The 23,123-nt window shown below is 40.1% G+C and overlaps 1 protein-coding gene across 2 annotated transcripts in view; it reads right to left on the bottom strand.

Annotated features, from left to right (window-relative positions):
• The window catches only part of RASSF5 (Ras association domain family member 5), a 757,171-nt gene that overhangs the window by 20,858 nt on the left and 713,190 nt on the right, over positions 1-23,123 (bottom strand). For both annotated transcript variants that reach the window (XM_044076858.1, XM_044076861.1), the window contains one exon: positions 16,855-17,152. In XM_044076858.1, the coding sequence (XP_043932793.1) occupies positions 16,855-17,152 (298 nt within the window). The remainder of the gene's footprint in view (positions 1-16,854; positions 17,153-23,123) is intronic.

Here is a 23,123-nt window from a genome sequence, read left to right as displayed (position 1 = left end):
AGCAAAAAATTACGATCCCTCATAAAATCCTCAAAGGCCAGCTTCGAGAGGAAAATTGCACAGGACACTAAAGACAATCATAAGGCTTTTTTCAGTTATGTTAGGAACCTGGGATGCACCTCCCAGACTTGTTCTGAGTTGATTCTAAATGACAAAAAATACACTGAACTCACAGACATCGCCAATATCCTGGCAGACAGGTTCAGTGCAAACTTCTCCACCCCCTCCCCCCCAAAAGAGCAAGTATCTATCCCGGCAGAGTGCAGCCTCCCAAACATCTCTGATGCTCAGGTGAAGGCCGCCCTCTCCAAAGCAAAAAACACTGCTTCCATGGGACCAGATGGCGTCCCGGGTTGCGTCCTACATGAAATCCAAGAAGAACTAATCCCTCAAGTAAAACTGCTGTACAATCTCAGCCTCACTACAGGATATGTGCCCAAAGAATGGCGTACAGCAACAGTGGTCCCAATCCACAAAGGTGGCGCCTCTGTGGACCCTGGAAACTATCGCCCCATAAGCCTGACTAGCCTAGTCTGCAAGGCTATGAAGAGGATCATCATGGAACTCATAAGCAAAGACATTGGGGACCTGCAGACACTAGATCCTACCCAATTTGGCTTCGTCAAGGGCAGATCCTGCCTTTTGAACCTGGTCGACTTCTTCGAAACAGTCACCAAGGCCATAGATGAAGGGAAGGTAGTCCACACAGCCTATCTGGACCTCGCAAAGGCATTTGACACAATACCCCACTCTGGCATCATAGATAAGCTATCCAGCCTAAATATAAACCCCTATGTCACAAGATGGGTCGCAAACTGGCTCAAAGACAGAACCCACAGAGTCAGAGTTGCTGGGGCCATGTCAGACTCGAAACCGGTCACAAGTGGTGTCCCATAAGGTTCTGTCCTGGGACCTCTCTTGTTCGGTATTTACTTTTCTGAGGTACAGGCAAACGTGGGAGGACTATGGCTCACCAAGTTCGCAGATGACTGCAAACTGGGCGCCATAAACGACTCTCCAGCAGACACAAACATCCTTCAAAATGTCTCGCAGAGACGGAAAACTGGTGCCAGAGCCATGGTCTAAAGCTAAATGCCAAAAAGTGTATAGTCATACCCTTTGGCAAAAACAATGTGCCCACAAATTACCACATAGGTGGTAACCCATTAAGTACAGAGAAAGTAATTAGGGATCTGGAGACCCAAGTTGATAGCAGTCTCTCCTTTGACAACCACATTGCCAAAGTGGTTAGAAAGACCTTCTACATAGCCCACCTCATCATGAAAGGATTCACATCTAGAGCAAGAGAGGTAATCGTGCCCCTTTATTCATCCCTCATCAGGCCCATCATAGAATACAATGCCCCCTTTGGGATGTACCTTACCCGACACCTGCAGCAATTAGAAAGATCCCAAAAGTACCTCACCAGGAGGATCAAGGGACTCAAACAGATGCCATATACTGCTCGGTTAAAAAAACTCCAGCTCTACTCAGTTGCATACCGCCTACTTCGAGGCGATCTATGCCTGACATATAAAGCTATGTCCAACCCAGAATTAATGGACATGCTCCACCTCAGTAAATCTAAATCCCTTAGAGCCACGCACTCGAGGGACTTGAACCTTAGCACAGAAATAAATAGAACATGCTGGAGGGACAGATTCATAACCCAGAGGCTCCCTTCGCTCTGGAATAGAATTCCAATTCATGTTAGGCAGAGCACCTCATGGACTCTCTTCAAGAAGAATCTTGATGAGTGGATGGGGGATCGTAGGTTTGTCCCGGGGATTACTTCCGTGTCACTATTAGACAGAGGCACAGTAAACTAAACTTTAAAATGGGCACAGTATACTCAAATCAAGGCGTGGCATAAGCCAAATACAATTGGGCTAGGCTTATAAATGCCCCAGGGCAGATAGCCTAGTATGAACCTATGAACCTATAATAACACAAACTGTACAACAGGAATGTTTATGCTTTCTACATATTTTAATAATTTAAAGTATGCTATAGGTGTAACTAAGCAATCTGTACAACAGGAAAATTTGATCAGATCAGTCCTGGCCAGTTTATTTTGGCTCTCTCTTATTTAAAAGAACAACCATACAACCAATACCCCCAAATCGATAGTATGATCTCCTAGAATTATATCAGCTTACATATCTTTGTGTAATCTGAGTATGTACTCTTAAGTATCACAAAAAAATTATTGAAACTTGGCATATATCCTATAATTCTCTAAAAGATTCAAGACATTTTTCACAGAACCACACCAGATTTTTCTTTAGGGTATGCCATGTACTGTTTCTTTGTCAGATCCCTCTCCAGGAGCTACTAGGTCTCAAAGAACCACAACGGATCTTTGTACAAGACTGACTTGCATATTCTAAAGTCTTAAAAATCACTGTCCAGCTTCTGTAAGTCATATTACAACTCTATCGCAGCTATATGTGCAGCACATACCACCTAAATCTCTCATAGACTATTCCAGGCTTACAATATCCCATTATATTGTAGGAGGACTGAACAAGTGGATAGTTGAATAAGGGTCTTTAGACGTGATCTGGACACTGTGATCTGAGTTTAGGCAAGAAGTGGGAATGTAACAAAAGTTAGATCAAAAGCAAAGTTCAGTAAAAACATCTGATTGAAGGTAACACTCATGTTTTTTATAGGATGGGCTTTTACACCATCTGGCAAACCTTTATCAAAGACTTTGAACCAGGCAAGGTCATTAACATGTGCTAATGAGTTCAGACTGAAATCAGCACATGTGCAACAGGAATGAATGTGTGTAACCATGTACATTAGCTGCACAGATGTAACTGCATGTCCTTTATCAGAAGGTGGGTGCTAAAGGTCCTGGGAGTCATGTCACCAAGTACTTATTCTTCTCAGAAATGTTGTCAGGACATACTTCTCAACTTCTTTGCTCAATAATTTTGGAGAAAGACAAAAATAATGGGTGGACAAAGGCCCAAAATTAGGGACACCTTTTACATTACTCTAATTCACTACTTTATGTAGTTATACCAAATATCTCATTGCTACTACTGCATCTAAATCTATTGCTTCTGTTAATTTGTATTACATTATGTATTAACTACTGCTGAATTTGTTTTTGTAATATATTGTATCAACTCTTTGTACGTATTGCTGATATTTCTGTATGTATGTACTTTGGAGCTTTTCTCCCCAGGCCTCCATTGTAAAAGGGCTCGTCTTGGCCCAATGGACTTTCCCTGTTAACAAACTGCAAACAAATAAATAAATAAACAAACAAACAAATAAATAAATAAAATGCTTACAGAACAAGTCTTGAATCAACACGCACTTTCTGAACAACAAAAAGTATGAAACTAACGACTGACATTATTAACTGTCTGTAATCCGCCATGATTTAGCAGAAGATAAAACATTTTACATGGAACAGGGCAAAAATATCAGGCAAAATCAGGGACAGTTATGAATTATGTGTCACTAGCACAGGCAGTTCATAGGTTCATAGGTTCATAGGTAGGTACTAGGCTATTGGCCCTAGGGCCTATACAAGCCTAGCCAAAAGGTACCCTGGCTTTTGCCACCCAAGAATATTATTGGGAAAGTCCTTGTAGCTGAGAGGTTAGTGTTTCTTCAAGCAAAATTTAAATTTTTCATAAACAACATATTTTTATCAGTTCTTCTTTGAGCAAAAATAAAATAAAATATTTTTCTTAAATAATATATTTTTTCCTAAAGTATTTTTTATCTCTTTAGATATTGTCTTCTTCCTATAACAATCATATTAGAAAGTGTGGCAGATATTTGTTCTATCCAATCTATGGTAACAAGGACTCTGCAGTCCCTTAAAGACCATCTAGGTCTAGATATCCCTAATCTCAGTAATGATTATTTGGCACTACAGCTCTGCTGAACTTGCCAGCAATACACTCTGCATGTTGTCACACACTGAGTTTTTTTTTTCTTAGGTATTTTTTTTCTCCCTGCAGCTGACCATCGAATGCCAACAGTGCTTCTCCTCATCCAGTGGGTCTACACAGCACTTCTACATGTCTCTGGACTTACTCCGAAGAGGAGACCAAGGCATTCCAGTGCTGTGACATATTGCTACCAGGGTTGTTTTTCTCCTTCTACCCTAATTTCCTTGTTTACTACTTCACAAGCCTATATACATCATATGTGGATGTGAAATGGGGATGTGAAGTGTAACTTCTCACCTTAGATGCAACTGAGCTATGCCCCCCTTCTATTATTAACTTAGGACATGCCTCCTTACATGAACCCCAGCTTCCACCAGGGATCCAGTGCAAGGAGTGTGTACCCCCCCCCCCCAGCTAGGCATGCCATCCTTCCCCTTCCTTTGCCTCAGATGACTGAGCCACTAATTAACTCTGGTCACGGATCTATTTGTAAATTTAAGGAACACCTGAATACCACCAGTGATTACTTAAAATTTACATATACCTATAATTTCCATGGTCTTTCTTATTTAGACACCTTTATATCCTGTGAAGCTGATGGCTTTAGTTCTATACTTTATCGAAAACCCACATTTTCAAATAACTACTTAATGTATACAAGCTGTCATCTGGCCACTTAAAAGAAAAGCATTATAAAATTATAAAAGGCTATTGCATTAGAGCTGCACGTATGACATCCAAACATGATGATATGGTTAAAAAATTGGATTTTATAGCTGAAATGTTTCTGGATAGAGGATATCCTAGGGATTTGGTAACAGATACAGTGAACTATGTGAAAACACAATAATGGACTAAATATCCACCCATTTTGGGAACTGGTCTACCCGTAGCACAAGTTCAAACCAAAGATTCTTGCAAGAGAGCATGCATACAGGAATATAACTCAGAAGTACAAAATATTAAGAATATTATTATTAAAAATTGGAATATTTTGAAATGTGATAGGGAAGTATATGATATAGTAGGTAATATACCAATATTTGTATATAAAACAGGAAAGAATTTGAAAAATATGTATGAAGCTAATATAGCAAATAACTTCTCATATTGTAATGGTGTACATAAGGGCACTAGGAGATGTGGTAGCTGCAATCAATGTTCAGTTATATATGAACAAGAGACTATTACTTTGGAAAAAGTTAGCAAAACTACTACTTATCTGAAAAGTGGCAACTGTAACACAAAAAATGTGGTGTACTTAGCCAAATGTATACTTTTCCCCACATTTTATGTGGGAAAAAAGATCACTAAAAAACACAGAATTTACGAGCACTTATATCAAATAAAGAAATGTAACCTGAATAATGCCTTATATAGGCATCTGGCAAGTAATTTCTGATGTAAGACCTTTAAGTTTGCTATTTTTGAAGTCTTGAAGTTAAATGCTAGGGGAGGTAATTATAAAATACTATTAGAGGAAGAAGATGCTAGGTGGCAGCTGTTATTGAATGCCACTAACTTTCCAGGCATCAGTGATGCGATTTCTATTAAACCCATATTACAAGTTAGAGCTTTTACTTAATTTTATATATATTATTGTTAGTATTCATTATATGCAGTACGCTGTGTTGAGTTTAACGTATTTATTCTTTTATCATAGGTTCATAGGTAGGTACTAGGCTATTGGCCCTAGGGCCTATATAAGCCTAGCCAAACGGTACCCTGGCTTTTGCCAACCAAAAAAATTATTTTCCTGTGCCCCTGTCAAGCAGAGCCACAGAAGTGATCCCCGGGGTGAATTTCCTATCTCCCATCCAATCATCAAGATTTTTCTTGAAGAGTGCTAATGAGGAGCTTTGTTTGATATAGATAGGTAGTTTGTTCCAGAGTATGGGAAGTCTCTGGGACAGGAATCTATCCCTCCAGCATGTTCTGTTTATTGTGGTGACAAGGTTTAGGTCCCTAGAGCGTGTAGCTCAGAGGGATTGGGATTTCTTTACGTGGAGCATGTCCAACAGCTCTAGGTTTGACATAGCTTTGTATGTTAGGCAGAGATCGCCTCTGAGTAGGCGATATGTGACATAGTAAAGCTGGAGATTTTTGAGACGGTCTGCGTAAGGCATCTGTTTGAGGCTGGTAATCCTCTTTGTGAGGTATTTCTGTGGCCTTTCCAGTTGTTGTAGATGTCTTGTGAGGTACATACCAAAAGGGGCATTGTACTCTATAATGGGTCTAATAGGTGATGAGTAGAGGGGAACAATGACCTCTTTTTTCCTGGATGAGAAACCTTTTGTGATGAAGTGTGCCACGTAGAAGGATTTCCTGACTACTGTGGCGATGTGATTATTAAAGGAGAGACTACTGTCCACCTGTGTCCCAAGGTCTCTTATCACACTTTCGGTGTTAAGTAGACTACCGCCTATGTGGTAGTTCATGGGTACAGAGTTTTTACCAAAAGGGATGACAATGCACTTTTTGGCATTGAGCTTGAGGCCATGGTTTTGACACCAGGCATCTGTCTCAGTGAGGCCCTTTTGTAGGATGTCCACATCGTTAGGAGTTTTGATTATGGCTCCTAATTTGCAATCATCTGCGAACTTTGTTAGCCAAAGACCTTCTAATTTAGCCTGTACTTCAGAGAAGTAGATACCAAACAGGAGAGGACCTAGGACTGAACCCTGTGGTATTCCACTTGTCACTGGTCTGAAGTTGGATTTAGAGTCTGCTACTTTCACAGTGTGGGTTTGTCAGTGAGCCAGTTGGCAACCCATCTTGTGACATAGGGATTTATACCTAGTTTAGTGAGTTTGTCTATAATTCCAGAGTGAGGGATGGTGTCAAAAGCCTTGGCAAGATCTAGATAGGCTGTGTGAACCACCTTACCCTCATCTACAGCTTTGGTGACCTCTTCAAAGAAGTCTATCAGGTTTAGGAGACATGATCTGTCTTTTACAAACCCAAACTGGGTAGGGTCCAGAGTTTGGAGATTACCAATGTCATTGCTTATAGGTTCCATGATGATATGCTCCATAGCCTTGCAGACCAGGCTCATCAGGCTAATGGGGCGGTAGTTCCTGGGGTCCGTGGTGGCTCCCCCTTTGTGGAGTGGGATAACCATTGCTGTACACCATTCAGTGGGCACAAAGCCTGAGGTGAGGCTATGATTGAACATGATACTTAGGTGGGGTGCCAGTTTGTTCTGTAGTATCATTGTTTTTAAGTACACTTTTTTGTATGAATTAATGTTTGTTGTACATGTTTTAAGACATTGTCATTGGCTGATTTTAAGTATAAATGAAAGGTAATTTAGATTTTATTTAGATTCCGATGAAGCCCATGGGTAGTGGGTGAAAGTGCTTAATCTATTAAACTTTTCACTGGAGCATGAGTAGTATTGCAGTTGAGAGTCTGTACACTGCCTTTGGAGGACATTACAGACATAGTTACCAAAGACTTTACTTTAGCTTGTCTGTCATTCAGTTTTTGGTTTCTGTTTCCAACTGAACATGCTCTGAAAACTATGAAGAGAAGCTTAAATATAATTTCATTCATCATGTTGTCATCCAGATTTGATAAATTTAAAGGGCAGCAATCTAATACTGTCCAAGAACTGTACAAGATGCAGCTCCCAGAATACCCTGATGAATGATATGGCAAGGATCATGTTATGAAAAGTTTTAATAAGTCACAGGTTAGGGTCATGTTATGAGATGTGTTAAAAGGTCATAGGTGTTTTTCCTGTATTGAGTTGTCTTTGGTTGAGATGTCAGTTCATTTACAGCTACTCATTCTACTTACTGTAATGATGTGTAAAGGCTCAAGAGTATGTAATGCAGTTTTCGCCAAAGTCATCAAGTTGTGGAGAAAAAAACAATTATTAACATGTATTAATGACTGTTGTTTTTTCTGAATTAGAGCAGCCTCATAGTGAGAATACTTAAGTAAGGGGGTGTGAGGTAAGTACCCCCTTCAAAAAATGATTTCACCGATTGGAGAATTTCACCAATTCCTTATCTCACCAAGTACGTTTGTGTAGGGATTGTGCACACTTAATGGTAAGGGGCTTTGTGCTGAAACGTATAAGCTGTTACACTTAGAACTGGCACATTCTAAGAGAGAATAGTTGACCTTGCCAAAAAATATGCAAATCTGTCAAACTGGAAACCTCTGTCTGTCTATTACATGTAATAAAGTTGAAGGATTCACATTTTTGTGTAGAGTATTCTGAAGTAATACATAATGGAAGCACCAATCTATCCTTCTGTACACATTTATTCCATTACAAGAGGCATTATTACTGTTACTAGAAAATAGAGAAATATGGAGTGGCTGTTTTTGAATGGGTCTAGGAGCTCTAATTACAGGACTTGTAGTCAACAGACATAAAAATGCAACCCAATGATAAAAAGATAGCACACAATGAAAGCCCTTATCGAAAAAAAACCCTGAAACGAGCACATACGCACTCATCAAGTGACCATAGAAATGCTGAACGCCAAAAAATAAAAAAGACCTTGCAGGGGCAAATCTCCCTGAAACCGTCATGAGGGCTGCACACACCCCCCCCCCGTACTCCTTACTGTTGATGTATCGACTCTGAGCACTGAGACCACACAAAAAAGAAGAGAAGGAAACAGTTTACATAATAATAATGACTTCCCCGCCTTAATGCTTACACAATCTCCAGGTTGGCAAGCTAACAGTAAAACCGTGCTGCTGAGTGACTGGGACTTGCAATCAGTTACAGCATTTGGCAGGAGAGGCATCCAGTAGTTTGGACCTGATGAACTTTCATTTACTCAATGAGTCTGTGATCGGTTTCCTGTTACCTTTAAAATTCTTTAGCAGTACAGTGTAAAGCCAAGGGTTAGAAAAGCAGGTTCCACTGTTGGTCCAGCAAACCAACAAAGATAATCATGCCTTGTGAATCAGAGCTATTAAAGGAGTACTACTCAACCAAAGAAAGGGAAATGCTCAGTTATGGCTGACAAATACACCAACACAAAAACATACTAGTGAGATGCTTTTTTAATGGGCCACTCAATGAGTTACAAACAGAAGTGCTGTCTTCTTCGTTTGGCTTTTCCCAGTTAGGAGTCGCCCAGCAGATCACCTGTCCGCTCATTATTGGCAGTGGAGTTTTATGGTCTTGAGTTGCTTGGAGTGTCCAATTCATCTACAGCATGTCTTTGGGATGTGGCAGGAAGCCGGAGCACCTGGAGGAAACCCATGCGACCAAAGGGAGGACATGCAGACTCTGCACAGAAGGCACCCCAGCTGAGGATCGAAACAGAGAACCTCTTGCTGTGAGGTGGCAATGCTAACCGCTGCACCAACGCAGTCGCCCTACAAACAGAAGTGCTGTGGTCTTTACAAAATATTGGTTATAGCAAAAGTGTTCATGGAGTTTAAACTTTTGAGCTGGATTTTTGTAACTTATTAGTAGAAACAATTAAAAATATTACACTGCTTGTTGTTTTTCTTTCTTCCAAAAGAGTATTTAGAAAGACTTCAAATATTTATGCAGAATGTCCTGAATATTTTCATGATCCTGAAAATGGTTTATCAATCTGCAATGGATATTAATAATCCACTGTTAAGACTATGCTTAGGCTGGACACCCAGCTTTAACCCCCCCATCCCCATTACAACATAGCTCTTCCCAGGCATACTTATCGAAAAAGCTGCAGAAATACTAGAATGGTATTCTACAGCGGTGATGTCACCACAGAACAAAGCGCAGGTAGCAGAAACTGTTGTGGTAGTAGTTAAAGAAGTTAATGTGAATCCTTCCTTCCTTTCTTCACCTTGTAGTTCTAAGATCTAAAAGTCCAAGGACTGATAAGCTTACTTCAGTGACAGATGTGCAGTTAAGTAAATCAAACTTTTCACTGAATTTACACCTCAGCTGTTGAAGTATACTATACTCCACACATTCAAGCACTGATATTAATGCTCTACAGACAGCAATGTGTTTAGGATTTCAGACAAACCGCTAAGGTCATAGGTAAAAGCCATACTATTAGTCTGCAGACTATTACAAGTCCGGCCCATAACCAGAGGTCAGAATAAAACCCTGTACCTGTTACCCATGAGGTAAAATCCTTAACTATTATACCAGTCCTTCCTCCCATTCATTTCCTTCTTTATGTACATATTTCTGCATTGCTGTTTAACAGCCCTGTCAGAGGTTTTTATATCCTCAGAAGATTCTTATAGGGGTTAATTATACAGGTGTGTGGTCCAGGCAATGACTGACCTCTTAACTCTATTTAATTCTTTAATGAACTTCCATCCCAAGTCATATCAGCACACACACGAGGACCTGGAACATCGCTACTTACACTTTTATTTTTATTTTTATTCTCATAGTTATACATTACTTCTGATAGAAGACATACTCAGGACATATCTAAGATGGTGTTATTAAATTTCTGCTAATACAAAAAGGAATCTTATAATGCAGCACCCCTGAAAAATATTTACTTCTATTCCTGGGATTTATAAATATAGAAGGAATATGTTATGGTATCATAAATAAAGATAAAATGTTTCATATTTCAAAATAAATGTTTCATATTTAAATAAGTATAAAAGTCAATATTAAACAAAGATGGCCCTTTTAGCCTTAATTCCCTGTGAACTCTATAGTCCAATTCAGTCCTTAGCACTGTCGGGTCATCTCAGAACTACTAGTCTTGATGTTGTGATATCTGACCTGAGGTGAGTCTGCAAATGGGTTTTATCATGGGTGGGGGTTAGGGGGCAAACAATAAAGAATAGTTGTGTAAAATGTTACCATAACCATTGATGTCCTTCTTTTCTAGGTTGCAGTGTTCTTTACATGTAAGAAGTCCTCTGCCCAAGCAACCCAACGTCCGGACAGCATACAACGGCTTTTAGCTACTGCACGGTATGTGAGACGTCACATGTACGCACTGCAAATGTCAGCCATAAAAGGACATCCGCATGTACAATCCTAAGAACTGCCCCAGAAGGAACACCAGACCATAGGAGCAAAAATATGCCATCCAAGGAAAGAAAGCAAGATATAGGGAGAAAAGAAGGAAGGGACATCTATGGTTATGGTAAGATTTTACACAACTATTCTATGTCCTTCTGTTCAATATTGCAGTATTCTTTACATATGAGAGTCCCAAAGGTTAGTAAGAACCATGGGAGGAGGAAGGAGCAGAGGTGCTTTCAACAAAGCCATAGAGAAGGGCTCTAGCAAACCCTGCTCTAGACTAGAAATGTTATCCAACTTGTAATGTTTGGTGAAAGTATGTACAGATGACCATGTAGCAGCCTCTAAAATTGTGTAAGTATCCAGGCATTTAAAGAAAGCACCTGAAGAAGCCAAAGACCTAGTGGAATGAGCCTTAACAGGAGCAGGAAGAGTCTTACCATGAAAATGATAAAACAAAATTGCCTTAGAAATCCAATAAGAAATTGTTTGTTTAGAGACAGGCCTACCCAGAGCCCTGGGATGAAAAGAAACAAATAGTTGATCAGAATTTTTGATAGCCTTAGTCTTATCCAAATAAAATCTGAGTTGTCTATGCACATCCAAGGTGTGTTAAGATCCTCTCACTGGAGGACTGCGGAGAAGTGAAGAAGGTGGGCAACTGAACAGATTGATTACTAGACAACTCATTCACCACCTTGGGCATAAAAGAAGGATTGGTATGCAAGGAAACTCTATCCTCGCAGAAATCCAGGAAAGGTAGAGAAGACCTCAAAGCTTAAATCTCAGAAACTCTCCTAGCAGAAGATAAAGCAATAAAAAAAACATTTTTCAAGTACAAAATTTTAGGGAAGCTGAGTCAGCAGGTTCAAATGGGGCCACTGTAAGCTTCTCTAAGACATAATTCAAACTCAGAGGAGGTGGAAATGGTTTCCTGTGAGGCTTAATATGAAGGACACCTTTAAGAAAAAGTTTTACTTCCAATCTGGAAGCCAAAGGAGGAGATAGTGGCAGACATATAGAAATGACTGACAAGTGAACTTTCACTGATGAACAAGCCAAACACCTCTTAAGTAAGTCACACATGTAAGAAAGAACCACTGAAACATCTGTTGAAAATGGATCCAGATTTTGTGGAAGACACTAAATTGAAAATCTCTTCCATATGGATAAGTAAGATTGTCTAGTATCCTAAGCATGTCCTCAGAGAAAAGGTGTCTGAATGGAATCAAACGTTGCTCACCCACAGGGTCAGTTGTAAGACTGAAAAATGTGGGTGAAGCAGAGATCCCTTGTCCTGTGTGATCAGGTCCAGTCTGTGAGAAAACTTGTGATGACTGCCCTTGGCTAAGTGCAGAAGAAGAGGGAACCAATGCTGTCTTGGCCAAAAGGGAGTCACCAGCAAGATCTTTGGTTTGTCCTGCTAAATGCTGAGCAAGGCTTATTGAATGAGAGGAAAGGGTGGGAATACATAAAGAAACATCCCCTTCCATGCGAAAGATAAGGCGCCCACCTTCCAAGCCAGATGATGTAGGGCTCTGGCACAAAATAGAGGAAGTTGTCTGTTCAGAGGGGAGGCAAACACATCCATAAGAGGAGTACCCCACCGATGGACCAAGTCCAGAAACACATCCCTGTGAAGCTTCCATTCATGGGATTGAGTAATAGACCTGCTTAGTCAATCTGCCACATTGTTTTGAGCGAATGGGATGTAAACCACATGAAGAGTCACTCTGTACTGGACTGCCAAATCCCATGCCATGAGAACTAATCTGCAAAGAAAGTAAGACTTTGTCTTCCCCTGCTTGCTGACATAACAGAGAACTGTGGTGTTCTCCATAAACACTTTCAAAGGACCTGGTAGAAAGAGAGAATGAAAAGCTTGCAGGGCTAGAGTAAGAGCCCTCATCCCCTTGATATTGACATGCTCTTTCCTTTGTGATTGAGACCAAAGGCCCTGTACCCTCTTTGATGCAAAGGCTGCCTCCAACCCATGTCCGAGGCATCCATGGACAACTCTTGAGAGGGCTGGAGCAGTTGAACAGGAAGTCCTGGATTCAAGGTAAATTGTTGAATCCACCAAAGAAGCTTAGATTTTAGGCATGGCAGAAGAGGGATCACAAAATACAGAGGGTGAGCATGCTACATCCAAACTGATTTTAGGTAGCACTGAAATTTTCTCATGTGGAGTTTTGCAAGAGGCAGCACTGGAATTGTAGATGCCATGAGACCTAGAAGTCTCAGAAACTCCCTGGCTGTAACGGAGGAGAGAGGCAGTTTTCACAGAAGGAAGTAAGGGACAGAATTTTTTTTCTGTTGGAAGAAAAGCCATCATGATGTCTGCTCTGAACCTGCACCCTAGAAAGATGTGGTTTTGTGACAGGGACAGGGAAGATTTTTTTTTAATTCATGGTGAATCCCAGACTTTGAAGGAAAGAGATGACAAACTGCAGATTTTGAGTCAGCTGTTCCAGAAAAAGGAGGTTGTCCAGCTATGGCTATACCTGAATATCCTTGATCCTGAGGAAAGCAATCACATGGGCCAAGCACTTTGTAAATACCCTTTGGGCAGCTGAAAGTCCAAAAGACAAGGCACAGACCTGAAAGTGCAAAGAAGACACAGAGAAACGTAAACATTTCCTGTAAAGAGGCTGGATTGGGGTGTGAAGGTAAGTATCCTTGATGTCCAGAGAAGCCATGTAAGACTGAGGGGGAATCAAGAGAAACAAAGTCTGTAAAGACAGCATGCAAAAAGTTGGAACTTTTAGGAATGTGTTTAACTGGGAAAGATCCAGAATTGGTTTCCAAGGACCATCTTTTCTGGGGACAAGAAACATTCTTGACTAAAACCCTCTGCCTCTCTGCCTGGTCCATTGGCACCTGTTGAATAGTGCCTTGAGATAGTAAGTCTTTTACAACCTGTGGAAACAAAACCAATTGCTCTGTAGGGGGCTGTGGAATCCCCCTGAAAGGAGGAAGATTTTTCCAAGTCATGAAATATCATTTTTGGATAATGGAAAGGACCCAAGAATCCTGAGTGATGTTTGCCCAAGCTGGAAAAGAAATAGATAGATGAAGACATAGAGGGGTAAGATTTGGAAGAGGCTGGTAGTCACAGACTACTTGGCCTGGCTGGAAAGGACTGCTGGGTGGAAGAGATAGAACTAGTAGTCTTAGACCATGTAGGTCTCCTAGCAGTCTTTTTAGGTCTAGAAGAAGCAGTGGAAGAAGATGGGCATGCCTGTTTTCTAACAAAGGATGTCTTGGAAGGAAAATTCCTGTCAAATTTTGGCACAGGAGAAAAAAAAGTGCTTCAAATCTTGATGTTCCTTTCCCTTCTCCTGCAAAGGCTTAAATAAGTCTGCAGCAGCCGAACCAAATAGAGCAGATTTATCTAGAGGTGCATCCAACAGTTTTGCTTTTATGTCGTCTGGCAAAGGTTGGAGCCTGAACCAAGAGTGCCTTCTAAGGAGAGAGCCAGAAGCAGCTCCTCTGGAGGCTGCCTCCACAGCATCATAACTGCATTTAATGAAATGCCTAACCAGTTATGAAGAAGCTGCTAAAAGAGACATAACTTGATTTTTACGGTTAGAATCGGGAAGTTGAGCAACAGCTTGAGAGGCCTGAGAAAGCAGGGCCAATGAATACCTAGACATGTGGGTTTGGTAATTCATAGCTCTAATGGCCAAAGTGGAGGAAGTATAGACTTTCTTACCAAGTCTTTCCAAAATTTTACTCTCTTTATCAGAATAAAGTAGTTTTAAAGAAGGAGACAACTTGGAAGACCTGTCTGAAGCAATGGAAACAACAGCTGGATCAGCCGAAGGACATTTATAAAGGAATCTGCAGTCATCAGGCACCTTGTAGAACCTGTCTGGCCTTATAGGTGCAGGAGCCTGTGAATGAGGACCCTTAGAAGAAGATGTGAAAGCATTCAAAAAAGCAGGCAAAACAGGAGGCACAGCAGAAGGGGAAGGAACTTCCATTTCGTAAAGGTCATAATACCTTTTTTGCTCTTCTGAAATCTGTGAACAGTCCCATTTAAAGAACTCTGTCATTTTGTTAATGATCTCCCCAAATGAAATCTCTTCAACTGCAGAATCCTCTCCATTGGACTCCTCCTCTCGAGAGGCATACTCTAAAGGGGAATTAATTTGTGTGGAGTACACTAAGGAATCCTCATCAGATGAAGAATCATCATCAACTTCAGATAATAGGTGTTCCCTAACTCTTTTAATATGAGAGAATGTGTAAGAAGGAACAGACACAACAGAGGAAGGTTTCAAAGACATCAAAGGCTTAATCAGCCCCTGAGAAGAGGTATCCCAGTCAGACTATGGAGGGTAAGGGGCTTGAGTGTCTGGTTTTCTATTTTTTCTTAACATGCATTTCAGCATGATGAGAACTGGGGGAACCCAACGTAGGCCTGACCTCTGTGACCAACTCCAGAATCCGGAGTAAAAGGTGCATTCCTAGGACCCTCCTCTTAACATGCATTTCAGCATGATGAGAAGTGGAGGAACCCAAAGTAGGCCTGACCTCTGTGACCGACTCCAGAATCTGGAGTAAAAGGTACATTCCTAGGACCCTCCAGCACAATGAGCTGTGGTTCCCTTGTCTGTCTGAAATGGACATCTGCACTGCCTCTGAGGATGTGCCAAGGTCAAACTCCCTAATGACTTTTGATGAGGTACCCACCGAGGAACCTGGACCCAACCTCTGACTGTAACACCGGGTCTTCATTAACTTCAAGGGATATGTCAGTGGAAAGAGGTGAGACAAAGAGGATTCAGGCCTAGGCTTATTGACTTTCCTCTTCAAAATCAGCTCAGCCGATGGACCCATGGAACCCTCCATAACATCTTTAGCCAGATGTTTAAGTCGGTGATTCTGTAAATAAAAATTCAAAGCCAAAAGTCGGTTATGCAAAGTTTTTGGGACTAAGTCCTGACAGATGGAACAAGAGCAACAGCACTGACTAGGGCCTAAGCCGAAAAGACAAAGATCGTGGATGTCTTTCTGTGGAATCTGACTTCCACACCTACACTTGCCCTTCCTGGATGACACGAACTAAGCACAAAAAGCAGTAGCAAAGAAATAAATCCCCAATGGGGCACTTATCTGAAAGCAGGCAGCAACCAATAGAATCCAGCAGTAGACTGACGTACAAGTCAAGAGTTCTGAATGGCGGCAGAAAAGTTCTGAGGATTGTACGTGCAGATGTCCTTTTATGGCTGACATTTACAGTGTATACATGCAACATCCCATGTACCTTGCAGTAGCTAAAAGGTGTTGTATGCTGGCCTTATGTCGGGTCGCTTGGGCAGAGGACTTCCCACATGTAAAGAATACTGCAACATTGAATAGAAGGACATCATTGTGATCCTGACCATATTTCATACCTCTCAACCTCGTAGAGCAAGAAATCTGGATAAAGCCATACATAAAAGTGTGGCAAAGGCCCAAAAACATTTCTTTTATATATTAGTCCTACAAACTTAGAAAGTTGATAGAATAACAGGTTTTGTACTAGCATGAATTTTCTGAAGGGTATGACATCTGAAACTCAAATGTCTATCATTAATTTCTTACTCAAATCTTTAATAATTTGCCACTAATTTGCCAGAAAACCAAGATTTTATGAAAAACAGACCAAAAATATAAGGCAAAAAATCTGGACATTCTAGGAAAATCAGTACAGTTGAGAGGTATGTGGCATATCTCTCATCATAACACCCCTCCCCCCAAATACACAAAGAAATCCAAGACTATATTAACTATCATTTCAATACCACTGGTTAGGGCTACAGATTTCTGGCTAAATGTTTGCTGGCTAGTTTACAAGAACTTTCCAGGCTCTCAGATATGGACTGCATGCAATAGTCAAAACAGTACAGCAAGTGAGAAAGCATACAAGTAAAACATTATTTATGCTGTTTTAGAAAGTAAACACTTTCACCTTACCTTGCTTATCTTTTTTTGCCTCTTTGTAAAGTGCAAATTTCTGAGGGTTATCAAGCACCATGAACTTTTTTAACAGTGCCTGAATCACTTCACCCACAGTTGTGCCACTACTGATATGCAACTGCTTTATGACATCCAAAGGCAGGTAAAAAGATGTCCGCTTGACTGCATTCTCTGCTGGGTTAATTTCATTGAGTGCATCATAAATAGACTGCGGCCGAACATCTGCTGGCACTGTCACTGGGCGACGAAGTTTCAAGTGCACTTTAATAAACCCTGTATAGCTGCCATCTTCATTCTAAAACATGTAATAAACAATGAGCTTATAAGAGAAACTACTTACAGGAACATACATGGTAAATGAAATAAACCTATAGAAAGATTCACTAGCATTAATTATACAAGTTATAATACTTGAAAATCTTCTATTAAATTACAAAGTACTTCTCTTTCTGACCTACTGCTATGATTTTTAAAGGCCAGAACAAAGATTTTTATTGTTATAAGGGTGGGAAGATATGATGCTGAATGTGAAGTTATTTATTTATTTGTAGAGCAGGGTAAAGCACTTATCTCCATGGACTTTCTTCTTACTCAGCCCAGGAGGCGTGTCTGGTTAAGTGATTAGCTTAGTCACACAGTTAGGTAATAGGGGTTGAAGGAATCTAACTCTGAACACTATATTAGAAAGAGCTCATTAACAGTTCCTTAGTCCTCTGTGCCAACTGCCTGACTGATCAGCAAGGTGACATTCATTAGCAGGTGTGCTATTTACACCCTGAAAAAGAAGCTGAAAATATGGATTAATAACAGGAAGTTCTGAGCAACTGTGATGCATGGTAAGAAAAAAAGATGACAGGATGGAAACTGTCTCATAAAAATAAAACGGGAATGGAAGAATCAAGTGCAGAGGAGATGGAGTGCATTAGTTATGAAAATGGAAAAGAAAAACGGTTTTATAACAACAAAATCCAAGGTTAAAACTATACAGATATAAAACTAATACAGAGAAAGGCTGAGCAAAGCAGAAAGGCATGTTGAAAAACAATTGCTTTAATACAACAAAATGCCTATAAACATTAACTAGAGCAGTTGACACCCAATCTGGTACTAGAGAGATAAAACAACTTTCTATCATACTAACCGGCCTAGTAAAAGGCAACTTAACATGAAGACTTGGCTAACCAACTTATAAATTACCGGAAAAGTGAAAATGTATTGATTGCAGAGCTATTGAGTGCGTCTTCCACTTACTTCTTGTGGAGTGGACAGCATATAGCTGGAAAATACCTGAGGTGTATCAGACAACAGTTATTTTTAAAGCCAGGACATATAAAGCCTAAAGGGATATGAGAAAGAGTGAACAATCTGTAACAATGCTGAGAAATTCTTTGCATTAGGAAGAAATTTTAGGAGTATTTTTTTATTTTGCAAAAAAAAGTTTGATTTCAAAGAGTGTAGTTATTGGAGTAATGCAAAAAAAAAAAACATAAAAAGGAAGATAATTAGAGGATAAAAGGATGACAGAAAAAAATGAATAATTTGTAAATAAGTAGTGAAACTGTATATTGAAAAGTTTATGGCATATTCTTTGTTTTTTACTCAGATATGTAAGTTTATGGTATGTTCTTGCTGCCAAAAAGTTTGATTACTGTGAGTATAGTTGTTTAGCCACTACACTGGCAAGCTAGATGAACTCAGTTTTTCTATATAGAAGAGAAAGTCGAACGTAGCTGTAGCAAGGTAAGGACAGCTGACAAATATGACTACACCTTGCTGCTGAATATGACAATGTAGCAGTAGCAAGGTAAGGGCAGCTGACAAATATGACTACACCTTACTGCTGAATATGATAATGTAGCATTAGCAAGGTAAGGGCAGCTGACAAATATGACTACACCTTACCGCTGAATATGATAATGTAGCAGTAGCAAGGTAAGGACAGCTGACAAATATGACTACACCTTACCGCTGCACATGGCAATGTAGCAATAGCAAGGTAAGGACAGCTGACAAATATGACTACACCATACTGCTGAATATGATAATGTAGCACTAGCAAGGTAAGGACAGCTGACAAATATGACTACACCTTACTGCTGAACATGATAATGTAGCAGTAGCAAGGTAAGGACAGCTGACAAATATGACTACACCTTACTGCTGAATATGATAATGTAGCAGTAGCAAGGTAAGGACCACTGACAAATATGACTACACCTTACTGTTGAATATGATAATTTAGCCGGAGCAAGGTAAGGACAGCTGACAAATATGACTACACCTTACTGCTGAACATAATAATGTAGCTGTAGCAAGGTAAGGACAGCTGACAAATATGACTACACCTTACTGCTGAATATGATAATGTAGCCGGAGCAAGGTAAGGACAGCTGACAAATATGACTACACCTTACTGCTGAATAAGATAATGTAGCAGTAGCAAGGTAAGGACCACTGACAAATATGACTACACCTTACCGCTGAATATGATAATGTAGCAGTAGGAAGGTAAGGACCGCTGACAAATATGACTACACCTTACTGCTGAATATGATAATGTAGCAGTAGCAAGGTAAGGACCACGGACAAATATGACTACACCTTACCGCTGAATATGATAATGTAGCAGTAGCAAGGTAAGGACCACTGACAAATATGACTACACCTTACCGCTGAATATGATAATGTAGCAGTAGGAAGGTAAGGACCGCTGACAAATATGACTACACCTTACTGCTGAATATGATAATGTAGCAGTTGCAAGGTAAGGACAGCTGACAAATATGACTACACCTTACTGCTGAATATGATAATGTAGCACTAGCAAGGTATGAACAGCTGACAAATATGACTACAACTTACTGCTGAATATGATAATGTAGCAGGAGCAAGGTAAGGACCGCTGACAAATATGACTACACCTTACTGCTGAATATGATAATGTAGCAGTTGCAAGGTAAGGACAGCTGACAAATATGACTACACCTTACTGCTGAATATGATAATGTAGCACTAGCAAGTTATGAACAGCTGACAAATATGACTACAACTTACCGCTGAATATGATAATGTAGCAGTAGCAAGGTAAGGACAGCTGACAAATATGACTACACCTTACCGCTGAATATGATAATGTAACAGTTGCAAGGTAAGGACAGCTGACAAATATGACTACACCTTACCGCTGAATATGATAATGTAGCAGTAGCAAGGTAAGGACAGCTGACAAATATGACTACACCTTACCGCTGAATATGATAATGTAACAGTTGCAAGGTAAGGACAGCTGACAAATATGACTACAACTTACTGCTGAATATGATAATGTAGCAGGAGCAAGGTAAGGACCACTGACAAATATGACTACACCTTACCGCTGAATATGATAATGTAGCAGTAGCAAGGTAAGGACAGCTGACAAATATGACTACACCTTACTGCTGAATATGATAATGTAGCAGTTGCAAGGTAAGGACAGCTGACAAATATGACTACACCTTACTGCTGAATATGATAATGTAGCACTAGCAAGGTATGAACAGCTGACAAATATGACTACAACTTACTGCTGAATATGATAATGTAGCAGGAGCAAGGTAAGGACCACTGACAAATATGACTACACCTTACTGCTGAATATGATAATGTAGCAGTAGCAAGGTATGGACAGCTGACAAATATGACTACACCTTACTGCTGAATATGATAATGTAGCAGTTGCAAGGTAAGGACAGCTGACAAATATGACTACACCTTACTGCTGAATATGATAATGTAGCAGTAGCAAGGTTTGGACAGCTGACAAATGTGACTACACCTTACTGCTGAATATGATAATGTAGCAGTAGCAAGGTAAGGAGAGCTGACAAATGTGACTACACCTTATTGCTGAATATGATAATGTAGCAGTAGCAAGGTGAGGACAGCTGACAAATATGACTACACCTTACCGCTGAATATGATAATGTAGCAGTAGCAAGGTAAGGACAGCTGACAAATATGACTACACCTTATCGCTGAATATGATAATGTAGTATTAGCAAGGTAAGGACAACTGAAAAATATGACTACGCCTTACTGCAGAATATGATAATGTAGCAGTAGCAAGGTAAGGACAGCTGACAAATATGACTACACCTTACTGTTGAATATGATAATGTAGCAGTAACAAGGTAAGGACAGCTGACAAATATGACTACACCTTACTGCTGAATATGATAATGTAGCAGTAGCAAGGTAAGGACAGCTGACAAATATGACTACACCTTACCGCTGAATATGATAATGTAGCAGTAGCAAGGTAAGGACAGCTGACAAATATGACTACACCTTACCGCTGCACATGGCAATGTAGCAATAGCAAGGTAAGGACAGCTGACAAATATGACTACACCTTACCGCTGAATATGATAATGTAGCAGTTGCAAGGTAAGGACAGCTGACAAATATGACTACACCTTACTGCTGAATATGATAATGTAGCAGTAGCAAGGTAAGGACAGCTGACAAATATGACTACACCATACTGCTGAATATGATAATGTAGCAGTAGCAAGGTAAGGACAGATGACAAATATGACTACACCTTACCGCTGCACATGGCAATGTAGCAATAGCAAGGTAAGGACAGCTGACAAATATGACTACACCATACTGCTGAATATGATAATGTAGCACTAGCAAGGTAAGGACCACTGACAAATATGACTACACCTTACCGCTGAATATGATAATGTAGCAGTTGCAAGGTAAGGACAGCTGACAAATATGACTACACCTTACTGCTGAATATGATAATGTAGCAGTAGCAAGGTAAGGACAGCTGACAAATATGACTACACCATACTGCTGAATATGATAATGTAGCAGTAGCAAGGTAAGGACAGCTGACAAATATGACTACACCTTACCGCTGCACATGGCAATGTAGCAATAGCAAGGTCAGGACAGCTGACAAATATGACTACACCATACTGCTGAATATGATAATGTAGCACTAGCAAGGTATGAACAGCTGACAAATATGACTACACCTTACCGCTGAATATGATAATGTAGCAGTAGCAAGGTAAGGACAGCTGACAAATATGACTACACCTTACGGCTGAATATGATAATGTAGCAGGAGCAAGGTAAGCACCGCTGACAAATATGACTACACCTTACTGCTGACTACGATAATGTAGCAGTAGCAAGGTAAGGACAGCTGACAAATATGACTACACCTTACTGCTGAATATGATAATGTAGCACTAGCAAGGTATGAACAGCTGACAAATATGACTAACCTTACCGCTGAATATGATAATGTAGCAGTAGCAAGGTAAGGACAGCTGACAAATATGACTACACCTTACGGCTGAATATGATAATGTAGCAGGAGCAAGGTAAGGACCGCTGACAAATATGACTACACCTTACTGCTGAATATGATAATGTAGCAGTTGCAAGGTAAGGACTGCTGACAAATATGACTACACCTTACTGCTGAATATGATAATGTAGCAGTAGCAAGGTAAGGACAGCTGACAAATATGACTACACCTTACTGCTGAATATGATAATGTAGCAGTTGCAAGGTAAGGACTACTGACAAATATGACTACACCATACTGCTGAATATGATAATGTAGCAATAGCAAGGTAAGGACAGCTGACAAATATGACTACACCTTACTGCTGAATATGATAATGTAGCAGTACCAAGGTAAGGAGAGCTGACAAATATGTCTACTCCTTACTGCTGAATATGATAATGTAGGAATAGCAAGGTAAGGACAGCTGACAAATATGACTACACCTTATTGCTGACTATGATTATGTAGCAGTAGCAAATGACAGCTGACAAATATGACTACACCTTACTGCTGAATATGATAGTGTAGCAGTAGCAAGGTAAGGACAGCTGACAAACATGACTACACCTTACTGCTGAATATGATAATGTAGCATTAGCAAGGTAAGGACAGCTGACAAATATGACTACACCTTACTGCTGACTATGATAATGTAGCATTAGCAAGGTAAGGACAGCTGACAAATATGACTACACCTTACTGTTGACTATGAAAATGTAGCAATAGCAAGGTAAGGACAGCTGACAAATATGACTAGACCTTACCAGTGAATATGATAATGTAGCAGGAGCAAGGTAAGGACAGCTGACAAATATGACTACACCTTACTGGTGAATATGATAATGTAGCAGGAGCAAGGTAAGGGCAGTTGAGAATTATGACTACACCTTATTGCTGAATATGATAATG

Source organism: Protopterus annectens, chromosome 7.part0 (genome assembly GCF_019279795.1).
Source record: "Protopterus annectens isolate FY-2018-M chromosome 7.part0, PAN1.0, whole genome shotgun sequence".
Classification (NCBI taxonomy): Eukaryota; Metazoa; Chordata; order Ceratodontiformes; family Protopteridae; genus Protopterus; species Protopterus annectens.
The sequence above is the reverse complement of the archived record's forward strand: the minus strand, read 5'-3'. Positions and strand labels throughout refer to the sequence as shown.